The 25,531-nt window shown below is 46.1% G+C and overlaps 1 protein-coding gene across 10 annotated transcripts in view; it reads right to left on the reverse strand.

Moving 5' to 3' along the window:
• The window catches only part of HDAC4 (histone deacetylase 4), a 177,542-nt gene that overhangs the window by 127,097 nt on the left and 24,914 nt on the right, over positions 1 to 25,531 (reverse strand). For 9 of the 10 annotated variants that reach the window (XM_085584662.1, XM_021539610.3, XM_085584663.1 and 6 more), the window contains exon 2: positions 24,183 to 24,430. In XM_085584662.1, coding sequence (XP_085440788.1) covers positions 24,183 to 24,204 — 22 coding nt within the window. In that variant the 5' untranslated portion in view covers positions 24,205 to 24,430. Of the gene's footprint in view, positions 1 to 14,137; positions 14,213 to 24,182; positions 24,431 to 25,531 lie in introns of those variants that run through there. The other variant, XM_085584660.1, reaches the window with a different exon arrangement.

Genomic DNA, 25,531 nt, shown 5'->3' on the forward strand with positions numbered 1-25,531 from the left:
CTCTGGATCCTGAGCTGGCTTTGCTGGAACAAGTTCGTGTTTGCATCTCAGCGTCCCAAAGAGCTGCCCTGATCCGTTCATCACTCACAGCCCTCTGGCTCCTGGTGTTCCGAAGCCTCTTCCAGCACCCTCTGGGTTTCCCAGCTGGAATCTGGGCCCAGCTGCCCCACAGTGACCCAGGGAAAGCAGCTCCGTTCAGGAGGAGCAGTGGAAGCGTGCTCCCTCCCAGTTCCACAAGGCTCACCTCTGCCCACCTCTGTCTTGTGGTTAGCTGGAGATAAACCCTAAACCAAGCTGGCAGCAGCACCCAGGATCCTGGGAGAAGGCAGACTCCAAGAAGAGAGTACCAGAGGCAGGGTACATCCACATCAGCATCTCAGCTCAATGCACTCCAGACGGACACCTCTGGACACAGCACCTGCAGTGGGCTCTGCTTTGTGTCTCAGGCCTTGGGCCAGATGATCCTTGTGGGTCCCTGCCAGCTCCGGAGATTCTGTGCTTCTAGGAAACAGTGCTACTCCACTTTGGAGAAGAGATTTTAAATGAAGGGCAAAGCCTAAAAGAGCTTCCAGTGCCACACAACCCTTCCACCTGGCTCAAAAATGCCTTCAACATCTCTGCACTGCTGCAGCTGGAGCAGCCTAAGGAGAAGTCATTCCATCAGCTCCAGCATTTCAGAACTAACTCCTGAGGGTGAAAATAGAGGTGAGGGGGGGAGCAGAACACAAGTAGAGATTTCTCAGGAACACGTTACCACAAAAGAGTGAAGCACACAAAGTTTAATCCCACAGCACTGCAGTTGTCACCCCTCCTCAGGTTCTGCCTTAGTCATTGTTGGAAAAAAAACCCAAATACAACTCAAAGACAAAACCCTCCTGAAGTTTAGAAGTGCCCATGCAGTCGTGGCAGGAGTTTTTCCCCAGCACTGCTGCCCAGGAATCTGGCAGGATGTGCCTTCAGCTGTGCTCTCCAAACAACAGATCACTTCTTATTTCAGGGAGGGATTCTGCAGGCAGGACCCTACAAGCAGCTGCCTGCAAGAGTCAACAGCTGGAAGCTGAAGAAAATTATTTTTAAAATAGAGAGGGCAGCAGGAGATCAACATGGGAAGATCAGGACAAGGTGACAGACAAGAGCAAATACTTTCACATACAGGATAAATTTCTATAGCTCTCAGGGTTTGGGGCTTAGGAAACTGTTAACGTGACTAACATCTTTAGGAAGTCCAGAAATGAAATCTTGCCTTGTTTTTGGCTTAATGCGGGAAATCAGCTTTAATGACAACCTACAGTTAGCTCTAGAGTAATTTTCTTTCTGCTTCATTGACATACATGACAAGACTTTATTATCAGGGCTAAAATTAAAAACAAAACATTTTCCCCAGCTGCACAGAATGCTTAATGCACATACTGACACCTCAAGAAAAGAGACCAAAAAATTTATTTCAAAGCAATTCCATCACCTCTTTGTATTTCAGCTTTTCCTAATATTTTACATCAGAAGTCTCACACTTTGCACAACCATAGCCACAGAGTTTTCATCATCAAGAATAACCACTATCCAGCTTGACTGCATGGAATCCCAGAGTGATTGGGTTGGAAGGGACCTTAAAGCTCATCTCATTCTAGGGCAGGGACACATTCCACTGTCCCAGGCTGCTCCAAGCCCTGTCCAGCCTGGCCTTGGACACTTGCAGGGATCCAGGGGTGCTCTGGGCACCCTGTGCCAGGGCTTCAGCACCCTCATAGTAAAAAATCCTTCTTTTTTATATCTGACCTAAATTAATCCTCTTTTAGCTTAAACCCCTTACCCCTTGTCCTATCAATATTTTACATATCCCATATTCTTCAACAGTGTTAAACTTTGTGATCTAATTGTTCAAAAACTTCAAGCTGATGAAGAATCACCTCAAATTACACCCTGTTAAAAAAAGAATCATGTAATTTAAAATGAATTTTTAAAAATCAAAAATTTTAAAAGTTAAATGGCTTTAGGCCATTGAACTAGTTTGCTGTTTGGTACCCAATAATCCTTCCATAATTTTCCAAGTGGAAGCAGCAGCTCCTAAAGGTTTCATCCTGCCAGGCATCCCTTAAACCTGTTGTGGTTTTTAAAATCTTCCAGCATGCAATGTTCCCTAAAGAAATGGTTTTACAAAAATCTTTGATCTATTTAGATGCTTCTTCTAATGCCGGGACTTGGATTGTGTGAAATCCTAAAAATATCGAGCCAATTCAGGATCTGTGCTGCCCAATGGGATTAGATGGTGAGGCACTGTCAGAGGCTTCCCAGGGAAACTGTGGCTGTCCCTGGATCTCTGGAAGTCCAAGGCCAGGCTGGATGGGATCTGGAGTACCCTGGTCCAGTGGAAGGTGTCTCTGCCCATGGCAGGAGGTGAAATGGGATGAGCTTTAAGGTCCCTCTCAACTCAAACCATTCCACAGGACCAGTCTATGTAATAGCCACATTTTAAAATTACAGACAATAAGTTGCATCCTCTGTAAATATGAGAATCCTATTCAGGGTGCAGATCTTTTTTAGGATGCTCCACAGCACCACCTCAATTAATATTAAGAGGTGGTTAAACAGCAAAGGCAGCACTAAGGGATCTAATCTCACACTGGTTATCTTGGAACAGCAAACCAGGTGAAAGACACCAGCCCAAGGACCCAGGAAGAGCTCCTGTCGGTGATTTCCAGTAATCCAATCTGCAGCAGAAATATGGGTTGGCTTTTTGCTTCCTTTTAGAAATTTTAAGCAGGAGCAATGGTTGAGAAGCTTCAGAAAAAAAAGGAAAAATGCAAAACCCCTGAAAGGTTTTGCTTGGGCCCCTCTGTCCAGCATTAGAGAAGAGAAAGGGAGAAAGAATAAGGAATTATTATTGTGGAAAGAAAATTTGGTTTTGCTAAGCTCTCAGAGTGTTGCTGCAGAGAGAAGTCACCCAAGGAAGTGACCCTGCAGAACAGCAAACCTCTCCCAGGATTCCCCAGTCCACCTCCAATGGAAACACTCAGGTAAAAGCCTCCATTATGGTAAAAAACACAAATCCTAATTTACAGGAGGTCAGCAAAAGCAGAGTCCTTGACACAGTGAGTAGAGTTTTCTCCTGGCTCCAAGGAGCTTCTCCTGGGACTCCAGCTCATGGCATGATCAAGGAACAGAACTTTACTGCCTGTGTAACGAGTGACCAGACCACAAGAGGAACATGGGATAAAGCCATTAAAACCCAGGGATCACCACAAATGCCGTGGCTCAAGGCTGCAGAACCTCGGCTCTGTTCCGCTTTGTGTGGCTGAAACGCTCAGTACTGGTTTGTTTGTACATTTTGTGCTGCTCTGTCTGATTAAAAACATGTTGTTCACCCAAATAAAGCAAATATTGCCATCACCAAGGAACTGTCTGCAGAGCTGACCCCAGTCATGTTCCTGGTACAGAGGGCTTTGACTGTGACTTAAAGAACCACCAAATCCAAATATTTACTGTAAAACTGCACAGAATTTTCCAGATATGTCAGGGATATGATTCCTGAAGAGCTTTGGCTGATCAATCACATCACTTGGATACCAATTTGGCCTTTAGGGTAAGGAGAGAGCTGGGGGGAGAAGGGAAAGCGCCAGGGACACCTCAGAACACCTTCCAGTGCCTAAAGGGGGTCCAGGAGAGCTAGAGAGGGACTGGGGACAAAGCATGGAGGGACAGGACAAGAGAGCATGGCTTTAAGCTGAAGGAGGGCAGGTTTTGATGAGATACTGGGGAGAAACCTTTCCCAGTGAGGGTGGACAGGCCCTGGCACAGGGCGCCCAGAGCAGCTGTGATCGCCCCTGGATCCCTGGAAGTGTCCAAGTCCAGGCTGGATGGGGCTTGGAGCAGCCTGGGATAGTGGGAGGTGTCCCTGCTCATGGCAGGGTGAGGAATGGCATACGTTTTAATGTCCCTTCCCACCCAGATTATTCCATAATTCCCTGAAATTCAGTACAGCAGAGATCCAGGTAGGTAAGGGGCACTTTCCCAAAAAATCCCCGAGGAGCAGGGAGACTCTGAGTCCCTGCTTTCCCCGTGGTGGGAATCACTGCCAGTTTCCTGAGCAGTGTTCCACCCCAGCAGAACACAAAGGCCCTGGAGCTGGCCCTTGGAAGAAGCACTGGAGCTATTTATAGCTGCTCAAGGTGTGTGCTGCCGCTGCTGCTGCAGACAGGGAGCAGCTTGTTTTCCCAGGAATTGATCTGTACAGGCGAATTATATAAACAGTTGTTTCTCCCTCATTTCCACACTGCCGGCTTCTCCCAGGGTAAAAACGTGCCTGTCAATACAGCAGCTGCTCGCAGGCAGCAGAGCTGGCAGCAGCTGCGCTGCCTCGAGCTGGGGATTCTAGGTGAGCTCGGGAAAGATGTTCCAAAAATACAGCTGCAAAAGCCGTCACATGCAGCTGGATGCAGGCAGAGGAGAGCCATAATCTCCTTCCATGCTATTCTTCTGCTGTTTAAAAAAGCCTAAAGCCAATTCTCTCAGTTTCACTCACCATAAATCCTTCTTTAAGCCTATCTGCACGAGCCTTTTGGATGATTTCTATGAGAAGCTCTGTATCCAGCTTCTGTTTTGGAAAAGTCCAATTTCTCTGAAGGCTGCTCCTTCTACTTCAGTAGTTATTTGCTCCTGCCCCACAGCATTCTCCAACCATTCTATCGGAGCAAATAAAGACTCTGACAGAATCGTTGCTATTTGGGAAGCTGCTATAAACAGGTAGAGAAGCAATAACCACACATGTGAGCACTTCGCTTTATCTGGCATCATCCAGGGCACACCTCATCTCTTTCAGGTCAATCAGATTTTCAGAGCAGGACCCAAAAGCTGCAGTTTAACTCTACAGTATGAGGAATGTTCCCTGCACAGAGATTCCTTATCACTTTTCCATTTTAAAATTTAATGACAAACTGGAGGAGAGAGCCAAGGCTGCAGCTTGCTTACTGTACGCCCAGAGCTCGGGGCCCTGAAACTCGCTTTCATCTACAGCAGAAGCCACTGGAAAAGAGGGGAAAAACCACCAGCAAGCCTTTGTTTTCCCCCAGTGATGTACCCAGGTTAATTCTGCTGGCTGTGCATTGCAAAACCTAAGCACTCACCTAAAGGGCTGCAGGGCTGTTGAGCAACACTCCGACCTCTGTCGCAACTGCAGAAGTTAATGCTGAGTGTTGCTAGAGAAAATTCATCTTTCCAGTTGTATCGCATTAGGGATCCCAAGGTTTCACCTGAGCAGCTGCTTTAAAACCCAGAGGAGCTCAGTCATCACCAAAACAGCAGTCCTACCCCAACAGAAATCCCTAAATATCAGTTACTACACCCTCTGAGCCTGAAAGAGTCTTCTCAAAGAGTCATAAACCCTTCGACCTCCAGGCTAACACACTCCAAACACATCCTGCTGCTGCCTCAGCAGGTGAGAAGACATTTTCCTCCTCACATCTTAACAAGTGCCCAGGGGACCTTTTTTCATTCCTTTAGATACAAAAAAGGCAAGCTCAAGTCAGCCCTGGCCAAGTGAATGCAAAATATTGTGTTTAACCAGTACTGTCCTCACTGCTGGCTGCTGTCTCTCTCTGGGGATGGAGACAAGCTCATGGAATCACAGAATGGTGTGGGTTGGAAGGGACCTTTAGGATCATCTCATTCCAACCCCCCTGCCACGGACAGAGATATCACCCAGGCACTGCTTTCTGCACGGGAAATGAACATATGCATTGGTATATTTGTGTATAAATATTCATATTCAATATCTGTTCTGGACATACAAGCATATCTAATGCCAGCAGAAATTCCCATGTGTCAAACTCCTGTACTATTGACTGACCTTACAGTCTTCATCCTGACACTTATGAGGCAAGACACAGGAAAAGCTGGAATCTGGGGGGACGGTGGCGGGGGATGAAAGCAAGCCCTCCCTCCCAGCACAGATGCCACCAGACAGCAGCTCCTCACAGCTCCCTTGTCTTTTTAAGAGAAGATTACAGAGGTTTAGAAAGGAGCAACTGCGTTGGGGTAAGATGTGAATCAATCAGCTTACTCTGTGCCATGCTCCAGCTCACAGAGAAAATATTTGCAGCAGAGGCAGTGAGCCTGCAGGTGAGTGCAGCCCACAGAATTGCTATTTCAGAGAAAAGTCCCCAAATACAGATGGGTTAGCAGCAGAGATAACAGCATTTCACTCTGCAGGTTTCAGCCACTATCATATTTGGGGAAAATCTATTCCACACACACATCACCAGTTGCCTGAAACCAGCCCCAAAATGTACTCCTGTGTCAGCAGGCTCTGTGTCCAGGATGTTAATTAGTGCTCCTTTCCCTCCTGCCACGGGATGAGGGCCAGGTAAAAGCTCTGCACAAGTCAGTGTGATTAATCTGCCAAATCCATGATTGGCTGCCCATCGCGTAGGAGTCCCACAGTTAATTCACAGCTCCAGAAGACACAAACACATTTCATGCCTTCCTGAAGCCAGCCGGCATCAGCTGCCTCCTCCCCACACGCTGACAAGACTCACGGATTTAAACCCACAATTCCTTGGAAAACAGACTGGAGTAGTGTGATAAATTGACAAAGTCTGCAAGTTAATTTGCATTAGCCTTTAATTAAGTTTGTTTCTAGGGGTTTCCCTTTATTAGTGTCTTGGTGTCAGGGATAAATTAAAACTAATTCCAAGTGCATCCCCCTAAAACAGGCTCAACTTTGAGAAAACTTGAACAGAGCAGCTGTGGCTGCCCCTGGATCCCTGGCAGTATCCAAGGCCAGGTTGGATGGGGCTTGGAGCAGCCTGGAATAATGGAAGGTGTCCCTGACCACGGAACTGGATGGGCTTTAAAGTCGTTTCGAACCCAAACCATTCTGGTATTCTATGGAAACTTCCTTTTGGGTAACCTTATGCTCCAGGAACTAGATCTTAGATGAGTGCTTATAGGAAACTTAGTGCTTTCTGCTGCTGTTGGAACAGTGGGATTTGGGGCCAAGGAAACCCCAAGAGCAATAATTAAAGCTTAAAAAAAAAAAAAGTGAATTACAGCAACTATGCTGGATGAAAACATTCAATAAGTGACAGAGAAAAATACTGCACTCAAAGCCATGCTGGGCTGAAACTGCTCAGTTCTTTTCCTTCCTTTTTCTCATTTAGTTCACTTGTTCAGGGCCTATTTTCTATAATTCCTATTTGGAGAACATCCATTACTTGTCTATTCATGGAGCCAGCCAGCCAAGACCCACCCAGGCTCATACCTGATGCTTTACCAAGGCAAGTTCAGCATCTCTCTGCCAGTGTCCTTCTCCACCGAGCCATCATCATCTCATCATGCCTACACCCTCATGGCAAAGTAAATACCCAAAACTACCCTCCAGCACTCCAAAAAATCCCCACTGTAGCACAGAATGAAGCAGCAGAGGAGAGAGGCAGAGTTCAGGAATACGGAGGGCAAGGACACAACTGGGCAGAGCTGTTGCTGGTTCCCCCCACAGCAGACAGAAATATCCCCATTTGTGTAAATACAGCCTTAGTCAACAGGGCGACAAATCCATACAGAGATAAATGTCACCCACTGACGTCAGTGCCACAGCAACCTAATCAAAGTACAGCCTTCAGCTATTTTTAAACCACAATTCAAGCTTTTTTTTTTTTTCCTTAAAGAAAAAACAATTGTTAAAACCCATCTTTAAAAAATCCTCTTGGAAAATAAATGTATTTAGCAGTAAAACAGAGCTGAAATATTTATTTCTCTGTGGTGTTGTGGCCATACAAGCAAAGCTTTACCAAAACTTGCTGTTCTATCTGATGCATCAGTGCACTAGAAAGCAAAAGATAAGAATTTGGAAAAGCGAGCACATCAGATTGGCACTGGCCTTTGTATTGGAAATTTACCCAGACAGGTTAAAAATAACACGGGGAACATTGGGAGCCATGCTGAAGGTCGCTTTTGGCGGAGCTGCTGTTTTTATAGTAGGAGCCGGGGACATGTGAGCGCCACTGCCAGCACTTGTGTCCCCACACACACCGGGACCCCCGGGCTCTCAGAAGCTGCTCAGGACCAGCACGGCACAGGAGCTGAGCCCTGCGCTTCCGTGATGGATCGGTTTTCCTTCTCCAAACCAGACCTCTCCGGCTGACACCGAAGGGAGCTGTTCCTGTCCACTGGCCAATATTCCCATTTTGCACTCCCGTGGTTTGAAGGCCTGGTGTCAATGACACATCAGCGTTTGCGCAGAGCTCGGCACAGAGCTCCCAGCTCGGGTTGTGCAGAGCTCAGTGAGAAGAGCATCAGCACCTTTACAAGAGAGCTGGTCAAACATCCGCCGTGACCAACCCGAGGGAATGGTCTCCACAGTGGCCATATCTGGGCTCTCCATGATCTCCATTTAGAGAAAAAAAAATCACAGAATCTTCAAGGCTGGAGAGACCTTCAAGATCATCCAGTCCAAACACCAACACAGCACCACCAACGTAACATGCTAACACCAATATAAACACATAAACACCCCAACACAATCACTCCTAGTGATACCCCCAGGTGCCTCTGGAATGTTCCCAGAGATTGCACTAGCTTCCTGGGCAACTAACTGCAATGCCTGACCACCTTTTCAGTGATTTTTTTTTTCCTATATCCAGTATTCAATATCCAATCTGAACCCCCCCTGAAAGGCCACCTCCTCGCATCCTTTCAGTTGAGGCACAGCAGAAGAGCCCAACTCCCCCTTCATCACAACCTCTTGTCAGGCACTGTAGAGAGCTGTGAGGTCCCTCCTGAGTCTCCTCTTCTCCAGAAGGAGAGCTGGAAAGGAAGCAATTCCAAACTAGGAACACCTGATTCTGGACTTCGTGCTGCTTCCTTGCAGTTGTAAAGTTTTCTGTAAATGCTTCATGTCAGAGAGAAGTGTCTCCAACAGTTAAATCTTCAATTTCAGCTCAGACTCCGTGGGCAACATGCAGAAGTCACTACTGGGTGTTGGCAGAGTTGAGCAGTGACCTATCGCACACCAAAGTCCTCTTTCCATGCTGTCCTTGAAAGGAGAGCTGGCACAGATTGGATGCTGTTGGGAATGGCTGGCAGCAAGCACTCACATTGATCTCTTCTCCTTGATTGCTGGTTTTAAGGGAAAAACTTGCTGTTTAGGAGGAGCAAGGACCTTTAATTCTTCCTTTATCTGGAATGTACAACTCATTTAAGGGTTTCTTGTTTCTTGAAGTCATCTGTAGTTAAAAGAGGGATGCCCAAAATTTCTTCAGCTCCCACAGAAAAATGGATCTCCAGCCCTTGTGGCCTTACCCAATCCCAAACTCCACAGGCAAGGACTTGCTGCCAAGGGCTTCCTAGCTTAACTGGACAGAAGGAAATACATCTTCAGCAGCAAAAGAACAAATATCAGCACAGGAGGATGAAAAACATGAGGGAAGGGAAGAGGAAAAATCCCATCAGCTCCTACTCGGTGAGATCCCACACACGCCTCAACTCGTGGAGATGCACATGAAGAGCAAGGTAGACTTGCATCAATCCCTCTCTCAACCAAGGGCTTGCCTTATTTAATGGAAGACAGCAGAGATAAACCTCTGGGATACACCAGTGGTGGAAGAATCCATTTCCCCACCAGAGAGAATGAATGATTATCCATTTTCCCTTTTATCCTCCTCAACGTATAGCGAATTGCAGCAAACGAGCTAACTGCAGCTCCCATCTGCTCCCCTCCCAGATGTTCCTCCAGCTCCGGAATCCCCAGCAGAGCCTGCACCAAACCTGTTCTGAGGGGATTCTCCTGCCAAATTTAAACATGACAAGCAAAGCAGCTTCCCTTGGAATGCTAAATTTAGTGCGACTTGGCCGTGTAACCCACAGAGCTGGACATGCAGAGGGGCTCTCCTGGGACTCAGCCCTTGTGTCCAGCTCATTTCCAGCTAGGAATACGCTGGCTCATGGACCCGGAGTAGCACACAGACTCTAATTACATTAAGGAACACAAGTACAGAATAACAAAATCTTTAAGCAAGAGCCATGCTGAGAGCTCCAAGGTCCCTCGAAGCACTTTCCCAAATAAAACCCCACATTCAGGGAGGGGGGGAAGGAACACAAAGTGCATTTACTGTAACACTCACAGATAAAAAATTGTAATTGCTCTGCCTTGACATCTGGTTTCTATTTCGTTCCCATTCTATCAGGTTACATAACAAACAGATGATGCACCAGAGCCCCAGAGTTCTTCAGCAAGTCTTGTGCGGATTTGGTGTTTACATTCCTTGGCATAAAAATTCAAGCTATGCCACACACACAGGCATGTTCGAGGCAGACAGAGCGCTTGGAGACAAATGAGCAGTTTGCAGAGGAAAAGTAAGGCTGATTGGGGAGTGTAGGCGTGTTTTTAATAGAAGATTCCATACAGAAAATCCTCCGCTGTCCGGATCCAGTTCAGGAATTGATTCTGCACACGATGGAGCTTGCAGCTGTGCAGACACAGTTTACAGGAGCGAGCCACAGGGAACGCACGAGTTTACAGCCGGGCAAAACACTCAGGTGAAGGCAGTGCCAAATTTAATGATGTAAACCACAAATTCCACCCTGCCCTGTTATCTAACCATGTGCGACCTCTGGGGCCTTCCCCTACCTTCTCTTCTTTTTTTTTTTTTTTAAAGAAAATGGCACTTTTCACTCACTTCATCTGTCACAGTGATTCACAGCCTCAGGAGTATGCTGGAACTCAGGCATCCGCTTCGCTGACCCTGTCCCCAGACATCACAGACTTTCTTCTGAGTCAACAGCACATACTTCCTCGGCAGCAATTCAGGAAGTCGTGCAGTGCTAATAAAGCTGACTCAGCTGAGCTCAGGTCCCAGAGAATCCCCCTTCCCTTCCCAAAACACCAGCACGCAGGAATGAACGCACCAAGAGCTGGAAAATCATGGAGCTCATGATGCTTCAGTGCTTCTCTCTGAAATTTGATCTGCAATAATCCTGAACTATTCACAAACCCCATATTAATGGAAAATTTTGTTCACAAAATATTTTCCATGGTTCACACAAACAGCAAGTAGCCCCAAACTTTAAGTCTCCCCCAAGCTTCTCACTGCACATTTAATTGCCAGCCTAGCCTTCTTTACCTTCAACTTTTGGGCCAGCAAAAGCACTAGATTAGCAAGCACCAAAATAGCCATGATTACAGACTCATGTCACATCTGATTCTATACTCTGTCCTCATTTTGGGCTCTCTGTTTTGCTTCTGAGAGGCCAAAACACCTTGCGCTTCTCGCTGTCAGGCAGGACACTTGTTCAGGGTAACATTCAACTTCCTAAAGTACAACCCAGCCTAGGACTGGATTCATACCTTCAGGAGAGACCAATTCCCATGAGAACTTGCCAACCTCACTACCACAACTTATTTTTGAAGGAAGTAAACATAGAACCCTCTCTCAACTGCAATGCAAGGGTGTAAAATGTGTCCTGTAAGAGGGTACAAGATCCCCATGCTGTGTTTGGGAAATGCCTGCCAAGGCTCCCTGTGGATGGCACCTCTCCAAGCAGGAGGTCACTGACATTTAAGCTGGAGCCAAATATGAAAATAATAAAAGCCCTGATGGACATTGCTGCAACACTTGCTGGTTTCCAAAGACTTTTCTCCTCTCATTGTCCTCACACAAATCTGCACGCATCCAAGCACCGTGTTGCGAGGATGACACCAGAAGTGGTGCAGGCATTAGTCATGCGCAGGCAAGTGGAAAAATGCTCCAAAATACCACTTTTCAAGAGGCTCTTTCCTCAGGTACTACAGGTATCTCTCCACTGCCAGCTTGGGCAAACACAACAGCAAAAAGGACGCTTTCCTGGCCAGAGAACCACTTCTGGCCATATCTTAACAACTTTATCATTAAGCAGCAAAAAAGCAATTAATAGTATTGACTTAGAAGAAACACACAGCACTAGTTGCATTCTAGTCCTTACAATGAGGTGTTTTTCCCTCTGTTTCCACCCTGGACTAGGTCCTTAGAAAGCCCACAAACAGCAGCTTATGGGAAGAAAAAAAGAAAACAAAAAAAGAAAAAAAAATCTAAACAATGTTACCTCCCATTACAAAACTCCAACAGCTAAAATACTTAAGGTGTCCCATGGAAATTCCAGGGAAATTAAGCACAGGGCACAAGAGCAGAGGCAGAGCTGCTATAGCCAACAGCCAACAGCCCCAGCACTGAGACCTCAAGGGACAGCATTTCCTTACTCCAGGACATAACTTTACACCTATCCACACTTCACTGCTCTTCTTCAAGCATCTAAATTAATGTGTTTATTCTTTCATTTCACCTCCAGGCGATCCTCAGGTGTCCATCCATTGAAACACATCAGAGATTTAGTCTGTGGTGATGGCATGTTTATAGCTGGTGAAGGAGTTCATGGATTGTGCTTGGGATATCTCCTCCTGCTGCTGGGAGGCAAACCAGGCAGCAAAGGGGTCCTCTCCAAAATCAGCACACAGCCCAGGCAAAACGCATCCTGGAGCATGCCAAGGGCAGAACAGAGAGCCCCACAGGAAGGCCAAGGGATGTAGAGAGAGTTTTAATTCCATGCTTCCCAACAGCTGTATTTCAAGCAGCAAGTGACACACTGAGGAAATGGACTGCAAGACCAACTAGCTCAGGGGCCAAGATGGAAAAGCTGTTTCTCCAGCACCAAAAATTTTAAGTGCTTATTCATCCCTGCTTGTCATCTGTAAGCAAACTACTCCACCATTCACTACAGACTGGCAGAATGCAAAGGCGTCGCACAGGAGCCTTTTTGCTTTTACTATTATAAATGATGCTATTTTTGCCTTTAAGCCTCCGGTATCACAGATCCCACATCCTTCACATGCCTCAGCCCAGCTCCCTGTGCTCTGCTATTGTGTCTTGCTGAGCCGGAGGTGTTTTCCTGCTGTAGCTTCACACACACCTGCTGAGAGCAGAGCCATGCCACGTGCCTGCCCCGTGTACAACCAAACCTGGAAAACACTGCACGTTCTGCCCTCTCAGCTCTTCCCACCAGCACCAAGTTCCCCCTGCTGCCAGACAAAACATCTCCCAGCTGCCAGCACGTGGCCAGGCTGGCACGGCCAAAGGCACTCGGCACAGGTCAGCAGTTCCAAGAAGGCACAGAGCAAGGCATGGGATGCTCGGAGTGATCCCTCAGATGTCACAGCATTTTGAGAGCCCCGCAGTGCTGAGGGGTGAAACACCCCACACAAAACTTCAATTCATTTCCCCAACATCTAAGAAAGGGCTTGAGCTGAAATTACAATTTGGGGACCAGAAACAGTGCAGCTCAAATGCCTCTGCCAGCATCCAAGGCTTGAGCCAGGAGATGTGGAAGCTCCGAATCAGAAATGTTCTAATTAAAGGACTCAGCGGATGACCAGTGAAAGTGGCCAGCAGCTTCCACTAGTTTCAGTTTGGGAGGAGGAGGAGGGAGGAGAAACATCCAAGGCGGATTTTTCCTCCCTGCCTCTTTCCCTGTGCACACAGGTATCCTTAGTCAGGGAAATTATTAACTGGAAAGAGGCAGAGCAGCAAATAACGCGGATCTAAGCGGATAAATCACACAGAATTTGCCAATGCCGAGAATGTGTTAGCACACCAAGATGTTATTAACAACTTGGAAACGTGACAAAACCAGTGAAGCTCATAGACACAATGGAAACACAGTCTTGGTGGGAAACAGTAAGAAAAAAATATTAAAGGAGCCAATACTGAGCATTATGCCTTTTTCAAAATCTTTGAAAACTCTTGGTGAGATGATGTCTTTGCCAGATACAATCTCATCAACAATGGTTCCTAAACACTACCTACTGCTTCTTACTGCAAAATAAAACCAGTTGACGATTTTGGGGGATGAAAAACCCACTGATATTCAAAAGAAATAGTCCCACAGTTGCTTCTTGCAAGAGGAAAAAGGAGTTCCTGATGAGACAGAACTCATCTCCCAACACAAGTGTGTCTCATACCTCTGCCTGCTCAAGCCACAGATGTTTATATGCCTAAACCAACTACTGCATCATTATTTCTGAATAAAAACAAGCTCCTTCTGCAGAGCTCTCTGGCTTCAGGAGCCTGAAAAGCCAAACAAGACACCACAAGCACAACCCTTTATCCGAGCTCACCTTCCCCAGGGGGAGGGCTCATCTCACCGCAGAGCTGGGCTGCTGCAACTACAGAACCCAGCTCTGGGTACTGGTGGCTCCTGAAGGGACTCTCCTGCCTGCTTCTGCCGATGAAAGCAGCCCCAGCCGTGAAACACAAGCTGAAATAGGAAGGAAATAACTAGTTTTAGAGTCCACATGATTTTTTGAACACTTCCAGAGATGGCAACTCCACCACTGCACCGAGCAGCCTGTTCCAGTGCTTTACAAGAAAAAAAAATTTGACCTCTGGCACAAAGACTCCTCAATGTGGGATGGGCATCCCAGAGCTCCCAGAACCAACAACCTCCCCACGTCCCAACCTGATCAGTGGGGATCTCCAGCTCTCCAGCACCCAGGTCCAGGGGAGGAAGAAATGCCAAGCACACCCTGAGCTGACACAGCTTCACTGAGCAAACTGCAGCTCTGTGTATACACCAGCATCACTCACTGCCCACAGCACACCACATGGTGCTCTGTTCAGAGGCAAGCCAGCCACCTGAGACGGGAAAAGGAGAGAGTGGGTGTGAGATCAGCAGGCTCCAACACCCTGACCCAACAGCAGGCTGTGGAAAAGCCCAGCCCCAGCCCAGCACAACCCTACGGAATAAACTCTGGCCAGTTCAGACAGAAGGAGCCTGGACAGACACACAGCAGCCACATCAGGGGAGCTGCTCTGTGCCTGCTGCAGAGCCAAAACACCAACCTGGCATCAACAGCAAGAAAGAGAAGAGCAGGAAAAACCCATGCAGCCTGTACCCTGACACAAGCATGGGCAGGCAGCTGCCAGAGAGCCCCAGTGACACAACCACCATTGCCTTTTCCTGCAACCTCAACCCCTCGTGGCTCCCCCAGCACCACCCTGCACATTGCAGACCAAGGAATAAACAAACTGATCAGGAAAACACTTTTAAACCTGTATTTTCACTCTCAGACCTTGAGCTCTTATAGGGAAAAAGGGAAGTGGGCATATTCTTTGCACACATTCTGCATTTTGACCAGAACACATAAATCTCTTCGTGAATAATAGTTCACAGCTCCAGAGAGGAGGAAGAAGGCCTAGGGAACAAGATGAGAAATCCTAGAAAATAGTGTTTATCAAATCCCTGCATGAGGCTGAGAGCAAGCCGTGCTCTCCTTTCTGGCAATGCAAGTCACCTAGAGCAGACCGTTTTCTCCACAAAATAGGTGTTCTACCTCTGGAATTTCTTCCAAACCCAAATCACAGCAAGGCCTGCCCTTCCAATGTTGATCCATTGGCATACATAGGCTGGTTGTTTTTCAAAGGACAGAAGGAATACATGCAGAAATCTATAATGGAACAGTTTGGTTTAGAGCAGCTACAGCTGGTTTCCTAAAACTAGCGAAAATATCTGCCAAGAGTTTTCATCCACTTGGGGATATTGAGGTGGGATATTGAGGGATTTTCCCCTACCCCTCCACCAGCAGTTTGTGCTTGTATTTAGATGTAGATTAGGATATAGCAATAAAAAAAAAAAAATCTGAATTTTAGAAACATTTCTAAATCATTCTCATTCTCAAGTCTGCTCTACTGCTCTATTTAGAGGCAGGGCAGCTGCAGGGGCAGCCTTGCCAGTGGGAGGAGGAACGTGCTCCAGGAAAGCCCAGAGAGCAGTTCCATCAGGGCACTCTCCAAGGAGAAACCTCTGTAAAAAGCCAGCAGTTTCCATCCTACTCTCTGACTCAGAAGCTGCCAATGGATGGTCCCAACCTCTCCAGCAGCTCCCTCAAGCTTCCCTGCAAGAATCCCACGTGCAGGAGGATGACCTGCTTTCCAGGTTTCTCACCCCCCTCCCCATTTCCAGCAGCATTCACCACCCCGTTTGCACAACAGTTTTTCCAGCAAATGGCTTTGCAGAAAGTTTCTGTCATCTGATGGCTGGAACATCTAAAGATCAAGTCCCTGTTGCCCAATGATTTGGGCAATCACTCCCAAAACATCACGTTCTTTTGTGCAACTGCTATCCACAGTTTCCCCAATAAAAGCAAACAGCAGAACTACCAATTAAAAAAAAAAAAATTAAAGAAAAATTAAAAAAAAAAAAAAAAAGAGTCTGAGCAAGCAGCTTGAAAAGGAGCCTACCAAGTGATGGGAGGTGAAGCAGTGAAATGAGGGCTGGGAGTCACTGAGCAGAACCCTTGCTCACAGCCACAAACACACTCCTGCTTTCCCAGTAAATCAAACAGATGCACACAAAATCATTATGCTCTAGGCTGCAGAACAATAACTTTATAACTAGAGTAGAATTCCAGAAGCTAAGAAGTTATAAAGAGGGGTCAGGGGTGAAGGGGCTCGCAACATGACCTGCAGCAGCTCTGACACCCCGGCCATGCACTCTTGGATTTGACCACCCTGCAGCTGCAAAACTGGCAACCTCTGGCCTACTTGGGGGCGTGTTAGAGTCCAACTGTATTTACGCTGACAGAGACAAGCAAAGGCTGTGACGATTTATTGACGCAAGAGCTATTTTGTGCTCCATGCCAGAAATTAATCAGTGAAGGAGGAGGAATTCTCCTTAAGCGCTTTGGTGAGCTGCTAAAAACAACAGGCTGAGGTCTCCCATGACAAACACCAGTGAAAAGAGAGGAAAGGAAGAAAAAATTAAAAGGGCAACTTCCACATAGCAGCTTCTTCAGAAAGATTCATGAATCTGGCAATGCCTGAGCAGAACCTGCCTGCGTACCTTTCCTTGTGAAAAAGAAAATATATGAGAGGAATAAATCCGAGCTTTCCAAAACCTCTGTCAATACGACTTGATGCTGTGTTTGCTCAGATCAACCTGTCTCAAGTTTATCTGGGGGAGGTGGAGATGATGGTGAAGGTGTAGCGACCCTTCAGGTTGGCTCTACCTGCTGCAGTTCCAGATAAAAAGAAGGAAACCAGGGACAACAGTCCCATCACCTCCTTGAAAGAGCTACTGCACAGAGCTCCATGTTGAAGGGAAAAAAATTAAAAAGAAAAGATTCTTTAATGCAGGCTGAGGATAGCATCAGCCCTACCTGCCAAGAAGACATCACGATAAACCTGTCAAGAGTTACGAGCCTGCAGAACAGGCCTTGCACCTGCTGGAAAGGGAAAAAAGGAAGGGAAAAAGCCATCTAATGCCAATCAGATTCTTGCTGCTGGCAGGGAAGAGATGCCAGAGCCCTTCTCCTGGGTTTGGTAAGCTGTGAGGATCACATGCTTTCCCCTGGCAGAGGTTCTATGAGACCACTGGCACCTTAGTTAGACTAAAGCAAGTTCTGGGAAGCTTCAGAGATTTTTCCTGAAGCAACAGACGTCAAGGGTTCAGTACTTGGATGGACTTGTGGAGTTTGGTGTATGGTCTTTTTTACTGCTTTGGATGATTTTATGACTAGAGAAGAGAGGGTTGGTCTAGTTCAGGCTTTTATATATTCCCACAGGAGCAGCTCAAGCATTTTCTAGATCAGGAGTGAAAAAAACGTTTAAAACCGTTTCTCTTTATAGGCAGCATAAAAAAAAGGTCACAGTTAACAGAGAGGGTCAAGCCTTGTTTGAGTAGAAAGTGCAAGTTCTGAATGCCAAAACAGAAGAGCAAAATACAATTCTCAACGGATTATTTTAACATCACCAGGCTTTAAGGGTTTCCTGCCTGAAGAACCATCAATTGATCAGAAGTGCCGAAACCACCTTTCCAGCAGCAGCCCAAAAAACACCTGCCCTCAGATCCCTGAGGAAATAACCCACCCGAGCAGCGTTTCCCATCTCCCAGCTGCTCCCAGCTTGCCAGCCACATCAGTCTGGGGCTACTGATCATGGGTGAACAAAGAGCCACCACATGGGAGCTCATGGACAGCAGCAGCTGCTAAAGAAAAACTCCAAATCCACAGCACAGCGAGCACAGCCCACCGAGGGCACCCAGAGCCCACCGAGGGCACCCAGAGCCCACGGCCCCTCACCCTGCACTCCGTGGCTTTGATCCTGGTGGGGTCACACAGCCTCAAGCTGCTGCCCCAGAGGACAAAACAGGGACCTGAGGCCAAGGCTGGCAGTTCAAAGCTCCTAAACCAGACCTCGCTCCCTTCACCATTTGCCCCATAAAGCTATTTATGTGGTTTGGCAGCACAAGGGCTACAAACAGAGCAAGTACATGGGTTCCAGAATAGTGAAAGGGTCAGGATTGATTTTTTTTTTTTTTTAAAAACAAATGATTTCTTTGAATTCAGTTGCAATTTCTCCAATACGTTGATCCCGGCCCTCCCACAGAGCACAGGGGGTTTCCAGCAGTCCCTTCCACTGCAAGCAACTCTACCTTGGTTGGAAGTTTCTCCTGGTGGAGAGGCACTCTGCTTCTGTTCTGTTCATGGGCAAGTCAGCAAAAGAAGTTGTTTTTCAGTGCTGGGATTGTTCATCCCTTGATACAACCAAAATGACAGAAAAGAAACCCCAAGAAACAACAGAAAACCAAATAAAAGTAAAACTGACTCTAAAAAAAAATCCACATCACACATGAGCAGAGGTTGAGGGGGCGTATTTAATGGCTGTTGTCACAATCCTACCTGTTGTTCCCCCCTTCCCCATGTATCCACAGGTAGCTGTGGTCAGGTTCCTATCTCCCTGGGCTGACCCTGCCCAGCCACCCCAGCAGAACCTCCTCACACTTGGCAACTCAAGCTTCCAAAACGTCTCTTGCAACATCAAAGTGGAGCAGGGCAGCTACAAACAAGGAGAAGATTAAGTCTGGCCTGTGAATTCCCTGGCAAAGCCTGTGCTGCCAGGGTTCAAAGCAAGACCAGCAATGCCCCACTGAACCCCAAACACACTCAGGGGTTCCTGGAAACTCCCACAAGCACTGCTGCCACCACGGGTGGCTTCCAGCTGAGACAGAATGGCCACCTGGAGTTATTCCTACATGGAATTCACTTTTCATTAGGTGTGAAGTTTAATACCAGCCTCCTCCTTCTGAAAGCCTAAAAATTTGCTTATATACCTGAGTAAATCAGCCTATCAAGCCAAATGGTGACAGCAATCCCAAGGGGGAACCCCAAGAGCTGCTGAGCACCTCAAAGCAAGCCAGGGTACTGCAGGTAAAGCATCTGCTTTTCCCAGTAACTGATGAAACAACACTACGTTGATTTTGGTTATGGAAACAAAACCTTTAAAAGACCTGCTGATGTATTAATTTTAGTTTTCTTAGCAGAAGAATAAATTGTGTGCCCCATTTCTCAGTGGTTTGACCACTCCACCTGGCAGCTCAAACGGTGCAGGTGTCAAGGCCTTCCCTGCTCAATGGCCTAAATAGAAATAATAAAATAAATAAATAAAAGGTGGGCAGAAATTCCTTGCACATGGCAAGCTACGAGGAGAAAGGGACTGGCAAAACCATTACTGAAGGATGGGAAAATTACCAATTCCACAATTGTTCATTCTCCAGTCAGGCACCTCCTACTCCATGTTCAATCACTCATAGCTATCCTCTGACTGTAAAGGCAGTTTCTAGAGATGTCAGAGGATGAAAAAGATATACTAAACACTACACTAAAAGAAGAAATGTCACAGCAATTATTTATTCGCTCTTCCGGTAAAAACTTGTATTTGGGGAAGTACGAGACACATGGCAAACTGGGGTTGACCAAAAGTGAGTAACAAAAATGCAGTAACCTTGTAGAAAAAGGTTTGTCTCCTTTCCAAGTGGGACACAAGATCCTAAGGACTATCTCAAGCATTATTACAGAATCACCTGACTTTAAAAAGACAATATTTTTTATATCCTTTGCCTACCCTGTACTTCATTCAAAATAATCCAAAGCTCTCTGCCTCTCATCACAAGTACCTGCGTCTCATCTTTGCACTGCAGGAAACATCACAGGCTAAAAAACTTACTTTAGAAACAGGCTTTTAAAGAATTCCTAAGTGCAAGAACTGCATTTAAAGAAAAAGCAGATATGAGAGGAATGTACTTGGCAGGGACACTAACCTAGCAGGAACTTCATCTTGAACCCCAGGCTGAAGCACAAAACAATTCTTCTCTTTTGAGGGTACAATCAAACCCTCGTACAGAAAGTCCCAACTATTTGATGCTCCAGAAAGTGAAAACTTCACAGGTTTAGTGGAAGCAGACTTAAAACTTTCAAGGACCTCAAAATGACACCGTTCCTAGAGGAAGTCCAGAACAGGCTCAGCTCCCACATGGGTAAGAACAGGAATGAAGGTGGAAAAGGTGTTCTGTCGTGAGCTAAAGAAAGAAAGTGAATGGAGACATGGCCAGTTCCATCTGCTGGAGTTTCCAGCTCTTCTAACCAGAACTTGTTGCTGAGTTTACCCCACAGCCAACCCCAAAGTCCCGTCCCCCCCGCACAAAACTGGGGGACCAAGCTGCTCAGGGGAACAGGCTCTGAATTCCCAGTCTAGCATAATCCAGTAAAACCAGAGCACCAGACTGGTAAGGGGAAGCAGGGCTCCCTGGAAGTGTCCAGGACCGGGTTGGACAGGGCTTGGAGCAACCTGGGATAGTGGAAAGTGTCCCTGCCCATGGATGGAGTGGCCTTTACAGCTCCTTCCCACTCAAATCACTCCATGACTCCGTGACAGACCATGTCCAGATGTTCTTCCACAGTCACCAAGTACCCACCATGGCCCAGCCCTGCTAGAGGCCTGGAGCTTACCCCCACAGCCCTTGTATTTATTTGAAATTATGCTCTTGCCCCTAGATAACTTCCCCAGACAGCTTCATTGCTGACAGAAAGTAGGTCAGTGTCATTTAAAGCCGCCTTGAAATGCATCTCCACAGAAACTTCTTAATCTTTAAAAAGAGAACACATCAAATATTTATCAGCCACTGCAAAATGCTGGGAGATGCTCATGGGGAGAGCTCTTCTGCGTGTGCTGCATGAAATGGCTTTCCATGCCTCATTGAGCTGTGGAGCAGGGCAGGAGAGTGGCTGGCTGCAGATAAAGCCCCATACAGAAGTCCTTATCTACCCAGCAAATCACAGTACGTGACTCCTGAACTAGTTCTCCCGGTGCCATGTGATCCCAGAGCTCTCTGCTTCCTCAGGGAGCTCCTCTCAGCTCTAATGATCCCTGCTGCAGATTTCCCCCTATCAGCCAGGCAGCTCATTCTCAAAACTTCAATATTCCTAATTATCAAACATTCAGCACTGCAAAATGTAGCTGAAATTTGCATCTCTGCAAGAGTGGCTCTGAAGAAAGGATGGAGTATTTGCATTCAGACTGGTTAATTCCTGCAGGATAACATTTCATAAACAAAATGCTTCATTGAACATGGAGATTTTCAGCTTTTACAAAGGAAAGTGAACTTTAAACAAATACAAATCAGTTGAGTGATTAACTTTAAGTGTTTTGGTTTTTTAAAACTAATCTTTATGTATAACTAGTATCAGCAGAACAATCTTTACTGATTAAGGAAGCGAACGACAGTGAAACTCAAGCCACTGAAAATTAAGGGGAGAGGTAGAAGGCAACTGCAAGGAATCATTTAAGGTAAATAAGGGAGGGGAAAAACCCTAAAACATTTTTAAAAAAATCTATAAAAATACCCCACACCTACTCACAACTCAGTCAGTCTGGGTAAGGTAAGCACCACGGGTTATGTAAGGCAAGTTTCAATTGTGGCCAATGTGAACAGGTTAAGGAGTGAAACTAAACATGCTTTCCCCCACCCCCCAAGATATGTCATAATCCTAAATGTTATCTTAATTAGCCTAATTGTCTTAATTATACTTCGCAGCACAATTTGAGCGTCTTTTTTTCCAGCTTTGTTCCAGCACTGGAAGAGGCAGCAACTCCTCTGCCAAAAGCCAAAGGCCACGTGATGCCTCCCAGGAAGTTTTCTCCCACCTGGGCAAGTCTTCTTCTCCAAAAGCTATTTCTTATTCCATACAGAATCTGAATCCAAAACACAACAAAAGAAGAGGCAGCGATGAGGGAAGAAGTCACACTTTTCTTAGCTAACTTAAATCTTCTCTGTGTTTTTTCACCTTGTTTGATGAGAAGCTCTCAGTGCCCAACACTTTTCACAAAAGCTTTGCAGAGTGAAATGAAAAATCAAAAAAAGCACAGAAAAAACCCAACCCAAACCACTTCCATTCATCTATGCCACAACAATTTCATGGCATGGCTCCTAAAACATCCCATTAGTGCTGGCCTTGGGGAAGATTAGAGAAGAAAGCTTGAACCCACTGAAGCAAGGCTTAATAGGCTCTTGAGTTAAGCCAGAGCCTTCCCTTAAACAATGCCCATCATTAGGAATAATTACCTGTAGCTGTATAATCAACATGGCTATGATAACTGACATGAGAAGTCCAGATGTCATCTTTGGCAAGGCTTGAGAAATATTTCTGCTCCTTATTATACAACTGACTCTTGAAAGAGAAACGAGCAACAAGAACATTTGGGGTGAAAAGCCACCAAGAAACGCTGCAGAATTCCAACCCAACCCTTGGAAGTAAAACCAGAGTAAGAACCCAGCACCCAGGAAGAGCCCATGGGTATCCAGCACCATCCTGCCCTGCTGCCACACCCTGCATTTTGATCAGACCGCTATTGTCAGCACCATTCTAGACAGGCTTGTTAGAAAAACAGAGCTCAAGCTGATTTTTGGATCTACAGGAACGCTGAGCCAAAGCAGCAGAAAGAGGCAGGAGGAATGTGTTCAGTGATGAATTATGACAGGAAGCAAGGCAAACCAGCATCATATAGCCCAACCAGAAAGGACATCACCACTTCCCAAACCTCTGTAGAGCAGCTCCTTAAGAAGCCAAGAAATACCCACCGTTGGGTTTAGACTGCAGGTGGGTGTTTAAGGTGCCCCACCACCACAACGAGAGAAAAGCAAGCAGCCACAGCTGCCAGGCTCACTCCTGAGTCATGAAAACACTGAAACAACAATTATGTGTTATCTGAAGAACAGAGCTCCTTAAAAATATCACTCTGCATTCGTGTCTCCAGTAAACACCTGCATTCATACAAACACACATTTCTCAGCACCTCACAGTACCAACAAATTTCAAAATCTAAGACTGCTACATTATGGAAGCAGAGGCCAGTTTTGTTTTTTTTTTTCTTTTTGATAATTCTGATGATTTTAGAGACTCCTTAACTCATTTCAGTTGTGAGAAGAGGGTCGGGTCTACCCCTGCTGCCTGTAGACTCCAGCAGCCCTATTTATTGCAGGATTTCTTCCCCCACAAACAAGCAGTTCCTTAAATCTTAGGAGCTGCTCTCCAGCTTTTAGCACTTCAGCCTTAATTGTTAACCTCAACCTGATTAAACTGAAGTCACAGAGTAATCTCTAAGAGGCAGAGTGAAATAAGTCCTTCCACGTGCCTCGTTGTTGTTGGATTATTTGCTTCCCAGCAGGCCAGTTCTGTACCATAAACTGAAACAGCCCAATTACAATTAAAATTCCTCTTATAAAGCTCTGCCTAACACAAAAGTTGCCCCAGACTCCCTAAAAATAAATGTGTGAGGCACCTTTAAGCTGGGAAGCAGGTAACTGAGCAGCTACAGATTCTTCTGACAGACAAGAAATACACAATTTCGTAGTGATGAATCATGCCTCAAATTACAAGACACATTAGGGATAATCCCCAGACAGCATTGAGGTGGATCAATTGACTTTTGTTCGAGCAAAACTATTCCTTCCTGTTAAAAAGTCCAACAGTTTCCTTAAATATCAATACAGGCACCAGCAGAACCATGCCCATTCCTTGGAAGTACACTCCATGTCGTTAAGGCTCATCAGCACAGATTTAACAAATTAAATATCTGCTTAATGACTCAAAAAATACCAATTTTCACTGATGCAATGATTAGAAACCCAAATTTTAGAACAATCAGAAGTCTGAAATGGTAAAACTTCCTTTTAACACCAACAGCACTTTCCACCTTCACACCAAGTTTCAGACAAAGCAGGAAAGGGAAGGGGCCTGGATGGCCATTTCAGCATCATTAAAAGGTGTGTTCATGCAACAAACTGTGTTCTGGGGTCACTGCTGGGACTCCAAATGGCCTTACCCTTACCTGGATGGCTTTGGGAGCTCATTGCTGGCAATGTCTAGTCCTTGGGAGAAGGGATTGGAGATAGATCAGTTCCCACGGGAGTAAGAGCAGCTCAAGAGAGCTCCAGTGCTTCACCAATACATAGGAGTGGGAAGTGGGGATTAAATCATGGCCACCTTGTAAAATCCAGGGCACAGTGACATGCTGAGTCCTATGGGAAGTAATCCAAGAGGGTGGCAGTGTCCTCCAATAGCTTTTAAAATGGGAACCTGCAATTAAAGAAAAAGATGTCTGCGTTAGCAAATGAAGATTAACAGCCATTTAAACTGTACATTATATAACCTATTTATCCCTGAGATTAAACTACTGTGCTATTTTAGGCATCAAGGGCTGCAGAGAGAGTAATTTTCAGAGTTGTAAATGTTACTTTGATTAATAACCATAAAGATGCAAATTAATACTTAACATTATTTTTAAAAAAACAATTAAAGAAAACAACTTTCCAACGACACATTCACATCTCAGAACCCCAAAATTCCATGTTAATTCTCATCCTCCAACAGCACCATATGAAGCCACTTCAGTCCAACAGCTTCCATATTTTAAAAGCCATATGTATGAGTGGTAACTGTACTTCACGCATCTGTTCCCAAAAGAAGTCTAAAGAAAAATTCCTCAGTGCCAAGAAGTGGTCTTGGAGCAGGAAGGAAAAAAAAACCCACACAATCAATTCCACTCCTACTCTACCCAAGCCTCCAGAAGATTACTAAGAAGCAGCTCCATACTGCCCCAGGGGAAAAACATTCACCATTCCCAATTATTTTGAAGCTGTGTAATAGCGGGAGGGAGAGAGAACAGAGGGGAAATCACCCACAGAGTCAGCAACCCCCGGCCCTGGCCCCCCAAAATATGGAAGTATAGAAGCAGTAGATACCCTGATTTGGAGAAACCCCACCTGAGAACCATGCTGACCAGCCACCCTTACACTGAAAGAACTTGAGCAAGTTCAGTTTTGGGGGGCTCTGGGTTTTTTTGGCACTATACCAAGTGACATCAGGTATTTCCTGTCCTTGAAAGTGTCCGTGGCCAGGCTCCACTGGGCTTGGAGAAACCTAGAATAGTGGAAGGTGTCCCTACCCATGGCAGGGGATGGAATAGGATGGGCTTGGAGGTTCCTTTCCACCCAAACCATTCTGGGATTCTTGAGCATCCCTGTTTTACAGGGAGGTTGTCTCAGGGATTCTGCCGTGCCACCAGCACGAGCTCCCAGCCAATGCCACTGATCCAGATGGAGCCCAGCTGTGTTCTTTACCCAGAGTATCCCACTGCCACAGGTGATTTCCTTTCTTTGCACCATAAAACACCATAAA

Source organism: Lonchura striata, chromosome 7 (genome assembly GCF_050655825.1).
Source record: "Lonchura striata isolate lonStrDom1 chromosome 7, ASM5065582v1, whole genome shotgun sequence".
Lineage (NCBI taxonomy): Eukaryota > Metazoa > Chordata > Aves > Passeriformes > Estrildidae > Lonchura > Lonchura striata.